At 46.5% G+C, this 12,214-nt stretch overlaps 2 protein-coding genes across 2 annotated transcripts in view; one reads left to right on the top strand and one right to left on the bottom strand.

Moving 5' to 3' along the window:
• Positions 1-246: 246 nt before the first annotated feature.
• CIAO2A (cytosolic iron-sulfur assembly component 2A) lies at positions 247-7,691 on the bottom strand. The gene is made up of 5 exons (XM_055002696.1): positions 7,421-7,691; positions 5,635-5,799; positions 3,866-3,915; positions 2,862-2,907; positions 247-721 (listed from the first exon to the last, which is right to left on the bottom strand). Exons 1-5 carry the CDS (start codon positions 7,560-7,562, stop codon positions 624-626), a joined length of 501 nt encoding a protein of 166 aa, XP_054858671.1. The 5' UTR covers positions 7,563-7,691; the 3' UTR covers positions 247-623.
• Positions 7,692-8,051: 360 nt separating this feature from the next.
• SPG11 (SPG11 vesicle trafficking associated, spatacsin) overlaps positions 8,052-12,214 on the top strand; it is a 48,146-nt gene continuing 43,983 nt past the window's right edge. Inside the window, exons 1-3 of the mRNA XM_055002600.1 lie at positions 8,052-8,267; positions 9,640-9,824; positions 10,742-10,972. Coding sequence (XP_054858575.1) covers positions 8,071-8,267; positions 9,640-9,824; positions 10,742-10,972 — 613 coding nt within the window. The 5' untranslated portion in view covers positions 8,052-8,070. The remainder of the gene's footprint in view (positions 8,268-9,639; positions 9,825-10,741; positions 10,973-12,214) is intronic.

The following is a 12,214-nucleotide window of genomic DNA, read 5'->3' as shown; positions in this document are numbered from 1 at the left end:
TATTCCGATCCTGTCTCACTCGTAACCTACTTTACAGGACTGTTGTGAAAATAAAATGGAGGATAGGAGAACCACGAAGGCCACTCTGAACCCACTCTTTCTACAACTTGTTAACATTACAGCAAAAATTCTGACCATAACCTAACCCCGATTTTAAAGCAATGCCAGGATCAATGTAATTTTCTTCATCTGCTTTGGCATATCATTGAAAGATTTTTTTAAAAGACTTAATGATATTGAAGGCAGTTGCAAGAACTTCATACTTTATTCATTTTCTTCAGTCGTGCTATGAAAAAAAATATTTCACCACCACAATGTGGAGAAATAACCTTCAAAACCAGAATTTATTTCATCACTCTATGTAGTCATAAGATAGCAAAGTGGCTCTATCATTATATAAAATCTCTTTTCAACAAAGATTATGTATTCGTTATATTCATTTAAACACGATCATTTTGCTTCTTCTTACCCTCCTTGTAATTTAGATTTTAATAAAATGGTTTTAAAAATATACAGAAAATACAAGGAACCCTCTGGTAAAAATCAAAGGCCTCCGTGTTTTTACAAAGACACCAACACAAAAGATGTCAGAGAGCTCTCAGGTTAAGGGGCTGCCGGGGCAGCTACTCAGGCTCCAGGACACACTGCTCCACAATCTCCCGCAGGTTTGGATTCTCCATTGCAGCTGCTACTCTCTCTTTGTCATTTATTTGCTTGTTGACTGTAAACAGATAGTGAAAGAACAACAAAAATTTACTATGTGATAGTATAAATGAAAACGTGTGTGTGTGCGCGCGTGCGTAAGAATTTACCGTAATTTGAAAAATAAAAGCGGGGGTCACGTCTCATTTAGAGTAACAGATTAATCAGAAATCAGAATTTGGTGGACGTCTGCCACAGACCTTAACTTTCCCCTGAATGAAAACCTGCGGTGGCGTCAATAGTTCTTAAAACCACATTGTGGAACAAAACGATGAACCAGTGCCTCTGGCCCCAGAAGCCTCCAGCAAATCCGTCTGCAGAGACCTCTGCTGCTGCTTAGGTCCTTTTTCACACCACATAAAGTAGCAGCAGGTTACAGTAAAGACTCAGCTTGTTCTCTGCATCTCATAGGTGTGATTCTTCTATGGCTGAAGAGCTCATTAGGCGCTTGCCAAAGCTGCAAGGTATAGCCACCCTTTACAAAAAAAGTCTTTGTTTGAATTTGTTTATGAAAGACTGGTTCAACTCAGTTGATGACTATAAAAGGCACTTTGCTAGCACCCAGGACCATTAGTAATCTTTTGTACTGAGCCCTGGAAGTAAAACCACCTCCTGCCCAACTTCTGCCTCCCTGGCTCAAATTAAGGGGGCAAAGGGGAGAAAGAACACTGAAACCCATCTACAAAGCCCCAAATAGGAGCCAGTTTAGACAAAAGGCCATGGCAGACCCCTAAACAACTCGGAATACAACTTTTCATTTTTTGTCATGTTCCCTTCAAATGACATTAAGGTTAAACAAATATTGACACACACACACCCCGCCCTTATAAATTGGTGATCCCAGAGCTGCTGGATTATCTTCAACATTTTTCTTTAAAGGCCAAGACTAGATTCCTGCGGGGCAGGCTAAATCTTGTGTGATGCAACTGTTGTGCATTTATTTGCTAGGGTTACTTAATTTCATCATGCTACCCCTATTTCACAAGTGGCTGAGGGCATGGACACATGCCTTGTCAGGGCCTGCCGCGGCCCCCGCTGGGCGTGGCACTGGGCAGTCTGCGCCTGACGTCAAAGGGGGGCCAGGGATGCTGCAGGACCCTGCTCTGTGGAAGGAGGGGTGGTATACATCACCCAGGCTCCCTCTCAGTCCACTCGCTGGCCTGCTCAACCTGTGCCACTCACCCCCTTTGACCTCCGCCATCTCCTCCTTCATCCACTCTCCTCCTCGCTCTCGCTCTGCTCCACTCCATTACTCCTACTCAAACCCACCACCCCAGAGCCCTTCCTAGCCATCCTTTATAGGGCTTTCTTTCTCCGCCCCGCCCTCCTTCCAGGCTCGTTCCCTCTCCTGACAGGGCCCAGCTGCGCCTCCCCTCAGGTGTTTCCCTCCCATCACTAATCCCTTCTAGGCTTCCTTGCCTTTCTGGCAGGGTGGGGTTACATGTGAACAAACCCCAGCTGAGGTTTCCTTGGTCTTGCTCCTGAGGAGCTGCCCCAGTCGGCTTCTGCGCTGCTGAGCTTCCCTGCCCTTGCTCGCGAGGAGCCCTGGCCAGCTTCTGGGCTGCCTGCCCATTGATGCTGGGCAGAGCTGCCCATCTCCTCCCCCAGAATGCTTGTGGCAGCTCCACCTGGAGTCGCTTTGCTCCTGGCACTCCCTGAGCCTAGTTGTTGCCTTCTAGCTGGTGGATAGGCTGGGGCGTGGCTCTGAGCTGTTGTGGCTGCTTCTCCTCCTCGGCTGGCAAGGGCTGTTTGGGCAGCTGCTGGGTCCCTATTCCCCCTGCCTTTGCCCCCTCCCTCTGCCCTGCTTAGCTCCCTATCTTCTCCCTGGAGGGTGGGGCTGGCTCGCCTCGCCCTGCCCCTTCCAGCCCTCTGGGGCCTTGGACCTTTGCCCCTTTCCCCTGGCACAGGCAGGTTCTGGCTCTGCTGGCTGGCTGGGGCAGCAGGGCAGCTGCCTCCCGGCTGTCTCCCATTGCTTCCTCCCGGTGAGGCCGGGGGCTGTGCCTCAGACCCCGGACATGCATGCATAAAAAACACATGGACTTATTTAAGGATGGCCAGGTCTGCCCCTGGTATTTTCCAGGCCAGGAAAAGCCACCTTGCAGCTTTTGTTGCATGAAAGGGCTAGGTTGTTTGGAAACACAGTCTGAAGACACACTTACTGTCCTCCTCAGTGGAATGCATCCCCTCGGATATGTAAATTTCCAGCTAGATGAAAGAAAAGACGGCTTAGAGTTGTTCTGGTCTTTTAACATAGGAGCCAAAGTATCTGTACAGAATACACTTTGCTACTTATGTAAACTGGCTTAAAACACTTAAACTTCAAATGTATCCACCATGAGAAGTTCTCTCAGCATTACCTGCTCTTGCAAACAAGCGTTGTACCAGGAATTAGGGCCCGTTTGAGTTGGGGTTAGAAAAAAACCGAGAGGCAGCTGCATCTGGCATTTTTGGGGGAGCTCCCTAACTAACAATCGTTCCCCAGTTGCTCCATTCTCACCACCACCTTCTCGTGCTTCCCCATTTTGTTTTGTTTTCTCTAAATATTGCATTCTACAAGATGAAACAAATACAGAAATATCCTGAATTTCATCATATCACAGAGTCTTCAAAAGAAAGCCTCAAGTATCTTGGGGAAGTTAGATGCTGGCACCCAAAGATTACTACATACTTAGGGCTGAATTCTAACTACTACCAATAGAAGCACTGATCTTCGCTGCATTCCCCCACCCTGAGCAGTGCCTTCCAACCCAGGTAAAGCAGATTCCTAGGACCTGTGTGAGAAATTGGGCAAAATCGCCCCATCTTCCCGCTTCCATCAGCACAGCTCCATTGACAGGAGAGGGAGGGAGGGAGGGAGATTTTTGCCCCCCGCCCCAATCATGTGGCTATTAAGCCACATGAGTTCCAGGATCCCAGGTATCTAATTTTTTCATTTCCAGGATTGCAGGAGCTCAGAGGAATGTGGCAGAGTCACGTGCCTTCCACTGGCAACCTATTCAGACTATTATTTGACCATAAATTGGGCATCCTTCCCAAACAATATCCTTAGAAGTCAGAGAAGGAAAAATGGAACGGAGAAAGCACCCTGACCCTACATATGTGTTCCCAGAAACCCCTCTCTTGCATGTTTTCGGATGCAAATGCTAACATGTATATAACATACCTTGTGTTTAAAAGGCAAACATCTCTGAAGCTTGATCCTCAAGCACAGCCCTATAATTGGAAAAAAAATTAAATTTCTTTCTAAAGATCATTAAAAACCACCATTTAATGATTTTTTTTACTGAATGGCCAAGAGGCATAATGGTTTGGTCAGAAAAAATATAAAATGTCCATAAATTTTGAAGCGGGCGAGGGGGGGCAATATATATAAAGCCTAAGCTCCTTTTACTGCTTTAACAGCATGCAAGGCATCATTTACATTTTAGTTGTACGCATCTGCTACTTTAGAACATGTATCTCAGTTCCTGCCATCTGAGAGATACGAAAAAGATAAAACAAAAATAAAACAACTTTGAGAAAAAATATTATTTTGGGCTGATGAAATCTTACATAGTCACAACAGCTCTAGTAGGATTTTTGGATATCAAGTTTAGCTTTATAACACTGAAAACAATGAACTGTAATAATGTATTATCACAAAACACGTTAATTGGGGACAAAACTAGTCACATTTAAACAGAAAACACATATTTGGAAATATGTTCTACCATATCTACAATAAACACCAGAAATAGTCATTACGTAAATTGTCATGTAACAATCTTCATACTATGTGACATCTTTGTGTCCCCTCTCCGCCCTAAATTCCACTCATTAAAAAAAAAAGTATTTCTTTACGTCCAATCATCACACAGGTAAAATTGCAAAAAAGGGTTGAAATGAAATGAGCAGCAACAATTTTCAAGTACAAGTGTTCAACAGACACATTATCTAAGGACTCACTTGGTAAGAAGCTTCAAACTCTTCCCCCTTGCACACCACAGAATTGCCAGGCCACAAAACAGAGAAATTTTTTTAGAAGTCTCTGTACTTTGCCCTTCACTGGGATCTCTCAGGACTGCCATGGGCCACTGGAGCGAGGTGGACCAGCGACCAGCAACCCTTCAATGTGCCTGAGCCCAGCCTCAAGAGAACCCTGGCCACCTGCCGCACATATTATAGTGGCTGAAAGTCACTTTGGGAGTCATATTCGACTCCAGTAATACCTTAAAGACCAACAAGATTTCCCAGATTTCCAGAATTAAACTTCCTTTGTCAGATATCTGACTTTCAAAAGCCCATACCCTGGAAATCCTGTTGGTCTTTAAAGGGTTTTTTCTCTTGTCTGACACTGCTGCATTTGTTTCTTAAGAGTCTCTCTGTTCACCTTAGCAGCCAAGAACATTTGGACTAGAGCTGTTTCCAGAGGTTGCAATGCTTTTAACTGACTGGTATTTTCTGCCTAGATCATTTTAATCTTTTAATATCTCTATATAAGTTTATGTTAGAGTGTTTTATGTGTTCTATGTGTATGGATTGTAATGGCCTTTGGCTACAAACAATAAACCTACCTACCTTAAAGGGCTTCCAGATGCAAACCTTGCTTTTCTACTACAGGTCAATACAGCTACCGACCTGAAACTTTGAGAGCTAAAGCACACAGAATTTCTTAGCTAGTTCAAATGCTAGCAGGCTACCAACGGAGCCATTTTCAGCATTCCCTACAAGCACTCCTGTAAACAAAGAGCAACAAAACAAGTTTCCCCAAGGGACGAGTAGTTTGATTTAAAAGTGCACTATGATGCATCAAGGCACGTTTCTATGTTGTTTCAACATGCTTTTCCAAAGAAGCTGAGAAAAATGTTTCCCCTAAAGCCTCCAAGCCCTTCAACAATGTGGTCTACCACAGAGATCATGACCTGCACCCTAAGCAGCTGCTACAAGCCTTACCGATGAGCGTGGCCAAAGAACAATGAGGTACGGTCGGCGTAAACCTGATTATAACCAAAAACTCCTCTTCGTGGATTTCATGCACTTCTACACAGCTTTCTGTGACCACGTCGAGTTCTTCCAAAGTGTTGGGCTTCTCTGGATCACGGATAGTCCGAATTATGTCTGTGCATAAGGAGAATCACATCACAATAGGAGGGCTGTATTGTAGGGAGGGGGTCTCATGCTTCGTGAATGAGTTAAGAACCACAGACTTCACCACTATGTTGTCTCACAACCTATCTGTTGCTTTTAGTATGTGCTCCTATGCATTACCAGTTGCTTTAAGGATGACTCTACTGGGTAGTTCTATGTTGTCTAATGCTAGTCCTAGAATTGCTTATGCGTTATTTCAGCATTTCTTCAACTCTGTATCGGATTCTTGCTAGTGCTATGTCTTTATAAACTTGTATTTATTTACCCCACAGCATTGTTTTGGGGAAGGCAATGGCAAACCACCCTGTAACAAAAAGTCTGCCAAGAAAACGCGGTGATGCAATGTCTTGGGTCAGTAATGACTCGGTGCTTGCACACGGGATTACCTTGACCTCTACAGCATTGTTTATGGAAATGCCCTTGATACTAACTGTACTAATTTCGCATTATATAATCGAAACAAAGAATAGCCATTTCCCAGAGTGGGTGTCCTCTCCATTGCCTGCCCCTTGCCACGCAACTACTTCCCTAAAGCCTCTCTCAGCAGGAGGAAAAAAAGAGAACCACACCTGGGGGCTAGGGTTGCCAGCTCCAGGTTGGGAAATTCCTGGAGATTTGGGGGATGAAGTCTGGAGAAGGCAGGCCTTGGGCAAGGAAAGGACCTCAGCATGATTTATGTATGTATGTATGCCATTTATAGTCCGCCTTCCTCACTGAGAATCAAGGCAGTGTGAGATCGGTACAATCAGGACAAGAGTAGGCATATCCGTACAGTGTCGTGGGGTAAATGAATACAATTTTTCAAAGATATAGCATTAGCAAGGATCCAATACAGGGTTGAAGGATTGCTGAAACAGAACATAATCAATTCTAGGATTGACATTAGACAACATGAAGCACGAGCAGTATATGCAAGAACATATTCAAAGCAACAGATAATATGTAAGGCAACATAATGGTGAAATCTATGGTTCTTAACTCATTAGTGAAACTTCTGGGATCCCTTTCCTACAATACCACCCTCTTAGCTGAGTAAAAAGCCTTTTTGAATAATTCAGTTTTGCATTGTTTGTGGAAAGCCAGGAGTGTGGGGGCTCTCCCGACCTCCTCAGGCAGGCTGTTCCACAGGGTAGGGGCCACCACAGAGAAAGCCCGTGTATGGGCTGCTGTTGATTTCGACAATGTATAGGCTGGCACCTGGCAAGAGACCCTGTTCACATGAGGGAAGCTGCCGTGGAAGGACCCAGGGAGGGAGGAGGTCCCGTAGGTATGTTGGACCAAGAGCTTTGTATGTAATGACCAATACCTTTAACTGACCACGGTAACCAATGGAGTGAAGCACCACAGAGTCCTCCCCCTCCAAAGTAACCATTTCCTCCAGAGGAACTGATCTCTATGGCCTGGAGATCAGTTGTAATTCCAGCAGATCTCCAGCCACCACCTGGAGGCTGGCAACCCTCTCGCCCGCCATGCCACACCCGCCAAGGCCACCGGCTGGGGCCGAGACACGGAGAGAAGGCCCAAGCAGTGGCAGGCGCTCCCCGCAGGCAGAAAGGCCGCCTTCACCCGCCCCGCCGCCGCCTCCACTGACCGTAGACCTCGAGCGCCCGTTCCTGCTCCGTGGCCATAGCGGCGCTCCGGGTGCGGCTCTTCCGCCCGGTCGCCGGGGGCTCATGGCCCCCGCCAGGGAGCCGCCGCTGCCACCACAAGGCCCGCCACAGCAGGGTCAGCATCCCGCCCGGAGCCGAACCCGGGAGCGGCAGCTGCCTCCATCGGCCGGCCGGCCCCAATACCCTCAGGAGGCGACTTCCGGTTGCGGGTTGGGCGGGAACCGGAAGGGCCGCGGCGGGGAAGATCTACTACGTCCATATCGTCTGCCCTCAGGCTCCCAGCCTTGCCCTTTGACCAAACCCGGGCGAGGGGTCCGTGCGGCTGGGACTACGACTCCCGGCGCGCATCACTCCGCCGCCCCCAGGCCTTCTGGGAGATGTAGTCTGGAGGCCGCTTCCTGCTGAGCGGCGGTTCTGAAACTACGTGTCCCGGCGTGCATCGCTCCGCCCCTCAGATCTTCTGGGGAATGTAGTCTGGGGACCGGTTCCTACTTCCTGCAGGCCGGCGACCCAGGAACTACTTATCCCGACGTGCACCGCACCGCCGCCCCACGCCTTCTGGGAGATGTAGTCTCGAGGCCGGTTCCTGCTTCCTGCCGGACGGCGGCTCAACGAGCTGGCTGAGGGGAGCATGGCCGGGGCCCTGCCCGTGCTCCTGCTGCCTCTCCAGGCGCCGCCGAGCCCCCTCGCCAGGGCCAAGCTCAGCAGGCGCCAAGGGGCCCTGGCGGTTGTCTCCGTCGCCGGCGAGGCGCTGCGCTGGACGGAGACGGGACTGGAAGGGAGCAGCCACCGACCCGCTCTCGTCGCCTTGCCCGGCGCCTGCCAAGAGTAAGTGGCTGGGAGGAGGAGCCCCCTTCTGGGCCTCGTCTATTTCCATGGGAACGAGGAAGCCCTTCGGGAATGGTTGCCAACCTCCAGGTCAGACCTGGAGATCTCCCGGAATTGCAGATCTCCAGACGGGAGCAACCAGTCCCTCTGGAGGGTCTGGCTGCTTTGGAGGGTGGACTCCACGGCATTGTTTTTACTTCATTTATAGCCCTCCTTTCTCCATGAGACTCAAGGCCGATTATTACAAAACAAATAAGCGAAGCACATGACTCTAGTAAATCTTGACTGTATTCTAACCTGGTTAGTAAAAACTAAAAATAGATAAATAAATCGGGCGAAAGTTAAGCAATTGTAAGGCGTGTTATTTCGGTAGCCCAGATTTAAGCATGGATTGAACACTCACTGTCTTCTGAAATCAATGTGTGTAACTGGGGCTGCCCATGCTGAGGTCCCTCCCCTTCCAATTTTCCCCAGGTTCCACCCCCAAATCTCCAGGAATTTCCCAACCATAGTTGGCAACCCCAGTTCAGTTTGCCTTCACAGCGTCTCCGCCGGCTGTTCCAGGGATGCAAGTATGACGCTGAGTCAGGCTAACTGGTCCTTCTCCATTCAGTCATTCCTTTATATGTTGGAAGGCTGTTTCTCGGCTGCAGCAACTCCCAGCCTAGTTGGTTTGTAACCAGAATCAAGTCCAAGAATCAATCCCCAGATCTGTGACAGCAGCAGAAGAAGCAAATTGGCTGCTAGGACAAAGCTGCTTAACCTGCAGGCACCCTGAAAGGCCAGTCCTGGCTCCCCTGCAGCACAGAACCTGCCAAACTTCTGGGGGAAGAGAGCTGTAAAGAACTGGGGCCAGCTCAGAAAAGGCCTTGCTGAGTGCAGCCATAAGGGGCATGCATGTGCCAGGCTCCTGCTGGCAGCCCAGCGGCCAGCTTTGTACAGCTTGTTCTGTAATCATGAGGTATGAACAATGAACAGCCCTTCATTGCATTGATTCCTTCTAACCTGACACGTTTCCCAAAAATTGAGAGTAATAGGAAGCAATTACTGTGTTTCTGTTTGTCTGTAAGGCAAAAAAAAAAATTGTTTTGCTTGCTGGATTCCCTGTCTTGAAATTTACCTTCGTCAGTTCCTGTGCCTGTTTTTCTAGAATTGCATGCCATCCCACTGAGATGTTACTCCATGCTGATTTTTTGTAAGTCACTCTCAGACTTCTTGAGTGGTAAAGCAAATAATAAATGTATTCAGAAAATCAGAAATAGGCACTTAATGCTGTCACAGGTATCATCTTTATAAAGGAACAGTTTTCTGAGAAGTTCAGAAGATCTCAATTAGAAGTAAAGGTCATATATTAAAAATTTTATTTTCACAGCTTTGTGTGGGAGAATTTAGAAAACAGCGATCCGGAAGTGAACAACCAGAAACTACTGGCTGTGAGCCAGACCCATGATCTTTCCATATATGAAATTTCTCCAAAGGCTCGAAAATGTGAACTGACGCTCCTGCACAGCTGCAGTGAAAACCGGCTAAAGAAGCTGATTGAACAAAAAAATATTAGTGAGTATTGATATGTAACATTTATTTGAAACACAATATGTTACGTTATTTGGAGGGGGGGGCGCTAATCGAGAAAACCCATTTTACAGATTGGAAAAGTGGAGGGCAAGAGGAAAACCTAGAACAAGATAGCTTCAATAAAAGAAGCCACATCATCCAGTTTGCAGGATCTGAGCAAGTCTATTAATGATAGGACGTTTTGGAGGTCTTTCATTCATAGGATTGCCATAGGTTGGAGGCGACTTGACGGCACATAACACACACACACAGTACATAGCAGCCTTCTTAGCTACAGGAACTGAAGTCTGTGAGGATGAGATGTAACGATTAGGCAGGTATTTGTGAAAGGTAGAAAGCAGTCCCTATGGGCTTAATAGAGTGTAACTGTCCTTTAGATCTAGAGGAGTTAGCCGTGTTAGTCTGTAGTAGCAAAATCGAAAAGAGTCCATTAGCACCTTTAAAGACTAACCAACTTTACTGTAGCATAAGCTTTTGAGAATCACAGTTCTCTTCGTCAGATGCGTGGAGGGTAAAAAGAAACTGGTCAGATATATATCTACCTCTCTCTATATATACCTATATATCTGACCAGTTTCTTCTTACCCTCCACGCATCTGACGAAGAGAACTGTGATTCTCGAAAGCTTATGCTACAGTAAAGTTGGTTAGTCTTTAAAGGTGCTAATGGACTCTTTTCAATTTTGTCCTTTAGATTGCACTCTTAAGTGGGCTATATCAATTGTCCCTAGACTTGCCCTCTTGAACAAAGACAGGTAAGATCAACTGTGGCTTTTCCCACCTTGGGGTGGGGGGTGGGGGGGGGTAGAGTAAGAGAGAGATTCAGGCTGTTGGCTGCTGTTACTTCTCTGTCTGCTTTGCTGCTGCATCTGAGAATGTCCCTTTCGCCTCCTTGTTCAGGTTTACCGCCGGTCTCCTCTTTGAGAGTGCTGTCGTTTGAAAACAGCAAAGTTTTGCTAATGCTCAACAGCTTCATTATTGTACGGCTTATTTTTCCGGGAGGAGGACGGGAGGCCGAAGAAGTGGACGGCTGTTTTTTTCTTGGCCTGTCTCCACGGGTTTTGGAAAGGATAGTGGATGTTTCCTTTTGCAGAGGCATTGTTATCCTGTTAGACCAGTCAGGATGGATATGTATCCTTTATGTGCCTTAAGTGTGTGTGTGTGGGGGGGGGGGGAATAGGTCTGAAATGTGTTGAAGGCTCCAAGATCTTTGATTTAAAACAAATCAAGATTAAATGCCAGTCTCTTTAAAGAATTTCAGCCCTTAGTCTGTCCTGTTTTATTTATCTTGGGTTGTGTACTTTGTTGGGATTGGTGAATAAACTGGTTGAGACGACGCGTTATTAAACTACATAAGACTTATTTCTAAGTAAAGCTAAGTAAATTGAATGTCTGTATGTCCACTTTTCAACCACAGTAATTCACACTTGCAGTGGTTCACACTGATAATAAGTCAGTTAAAATATTGGTTAGAACAATTAATTTAAAACTACCAAGAAGAGTTGCTCAGTAAAATTGTAACGTAGTGGTCAAGAGGCTAAGCTGTGTCCCATGAAGACCCCGATTATTATTGTTGTTTATAGTCCACCTTTCCACTGAGGTCCAAGACAGATTACACAGTGCAAGTGAAATACAATATAATCAGCAGCTAGGACATTCGCTGAGCAAAGTACAATAATGAATAACAGTTCGGACATTCAGTGAACGAGATACAATAGGGTATGGTAGCAGAAAATTCGAAAACAGGCATAAAGCTGAACACCAAGATGAAATCTTTCTGAAACAAAGCACACCTCTGATCTCTGGCGCAACCTCATTAGGTGGCCTCAGGCAATCTGCTCCGTCGGCCCCAAGGCTACCTCCCTCATCTACAACCGGAGGGTAATAATCCACGTAGTAATCCTAGCACTTGAAGAAGTGATCTTGGACTCACCAAAGCTCATGGGGGAATAAACATTTTTATTCTTTGAAGTGCCACTGAACTTTGGTTTTATTTTGCTACAGTCTAACACATCTACCCCTGTGCAATCTCCTTACAGGGTTGTTCTCAAGATTTTTAACTATATATGAAAAAGGCTATAGGAATAGTAGTATTAAAAGAAAGGAAAGCAGCAGATAAAAATGGCATAAAGTCAACACTCCAGAACCGCAACATTAAATGGAAAAGATGTGAATCAATCTGACTTCAGAGAGGAAGAGTTTGTGACTCCATAGAGACCATCTCTAGCCCACAGAAGTAGCTGGTTCTAGCACTGCCACTGCATTCTTTGTCTTCGCAGACCATGGCAAGAACAGGAGAACTTGGAGTACTATACAAAGCGCTCTTGCCAAGGCTGAGCATTCCCAGTACAACTGGGGCTTCTTTCCAAGTCA

Source organism: Eublepharis macularius, chromosome 18, assembly GCF_028583425.1.
Source record: "Eublepharis macularius isolate TG4126 chromosome 18, MPM_Emac_v1.0, whole genome shotgun sequence".
Taxonomy (NCBI): domain Eukaryota; kingdom Metazoa; phylum Chordata; class Lepidosauria; order Squamata; family Eublepharidae; genus Eublepharis; species Eublepharis macularius.
Note: the sequence above shows the minus strand (reverse complement) of the source record. Positions and strands in the feature narration are given on the sequence as shown.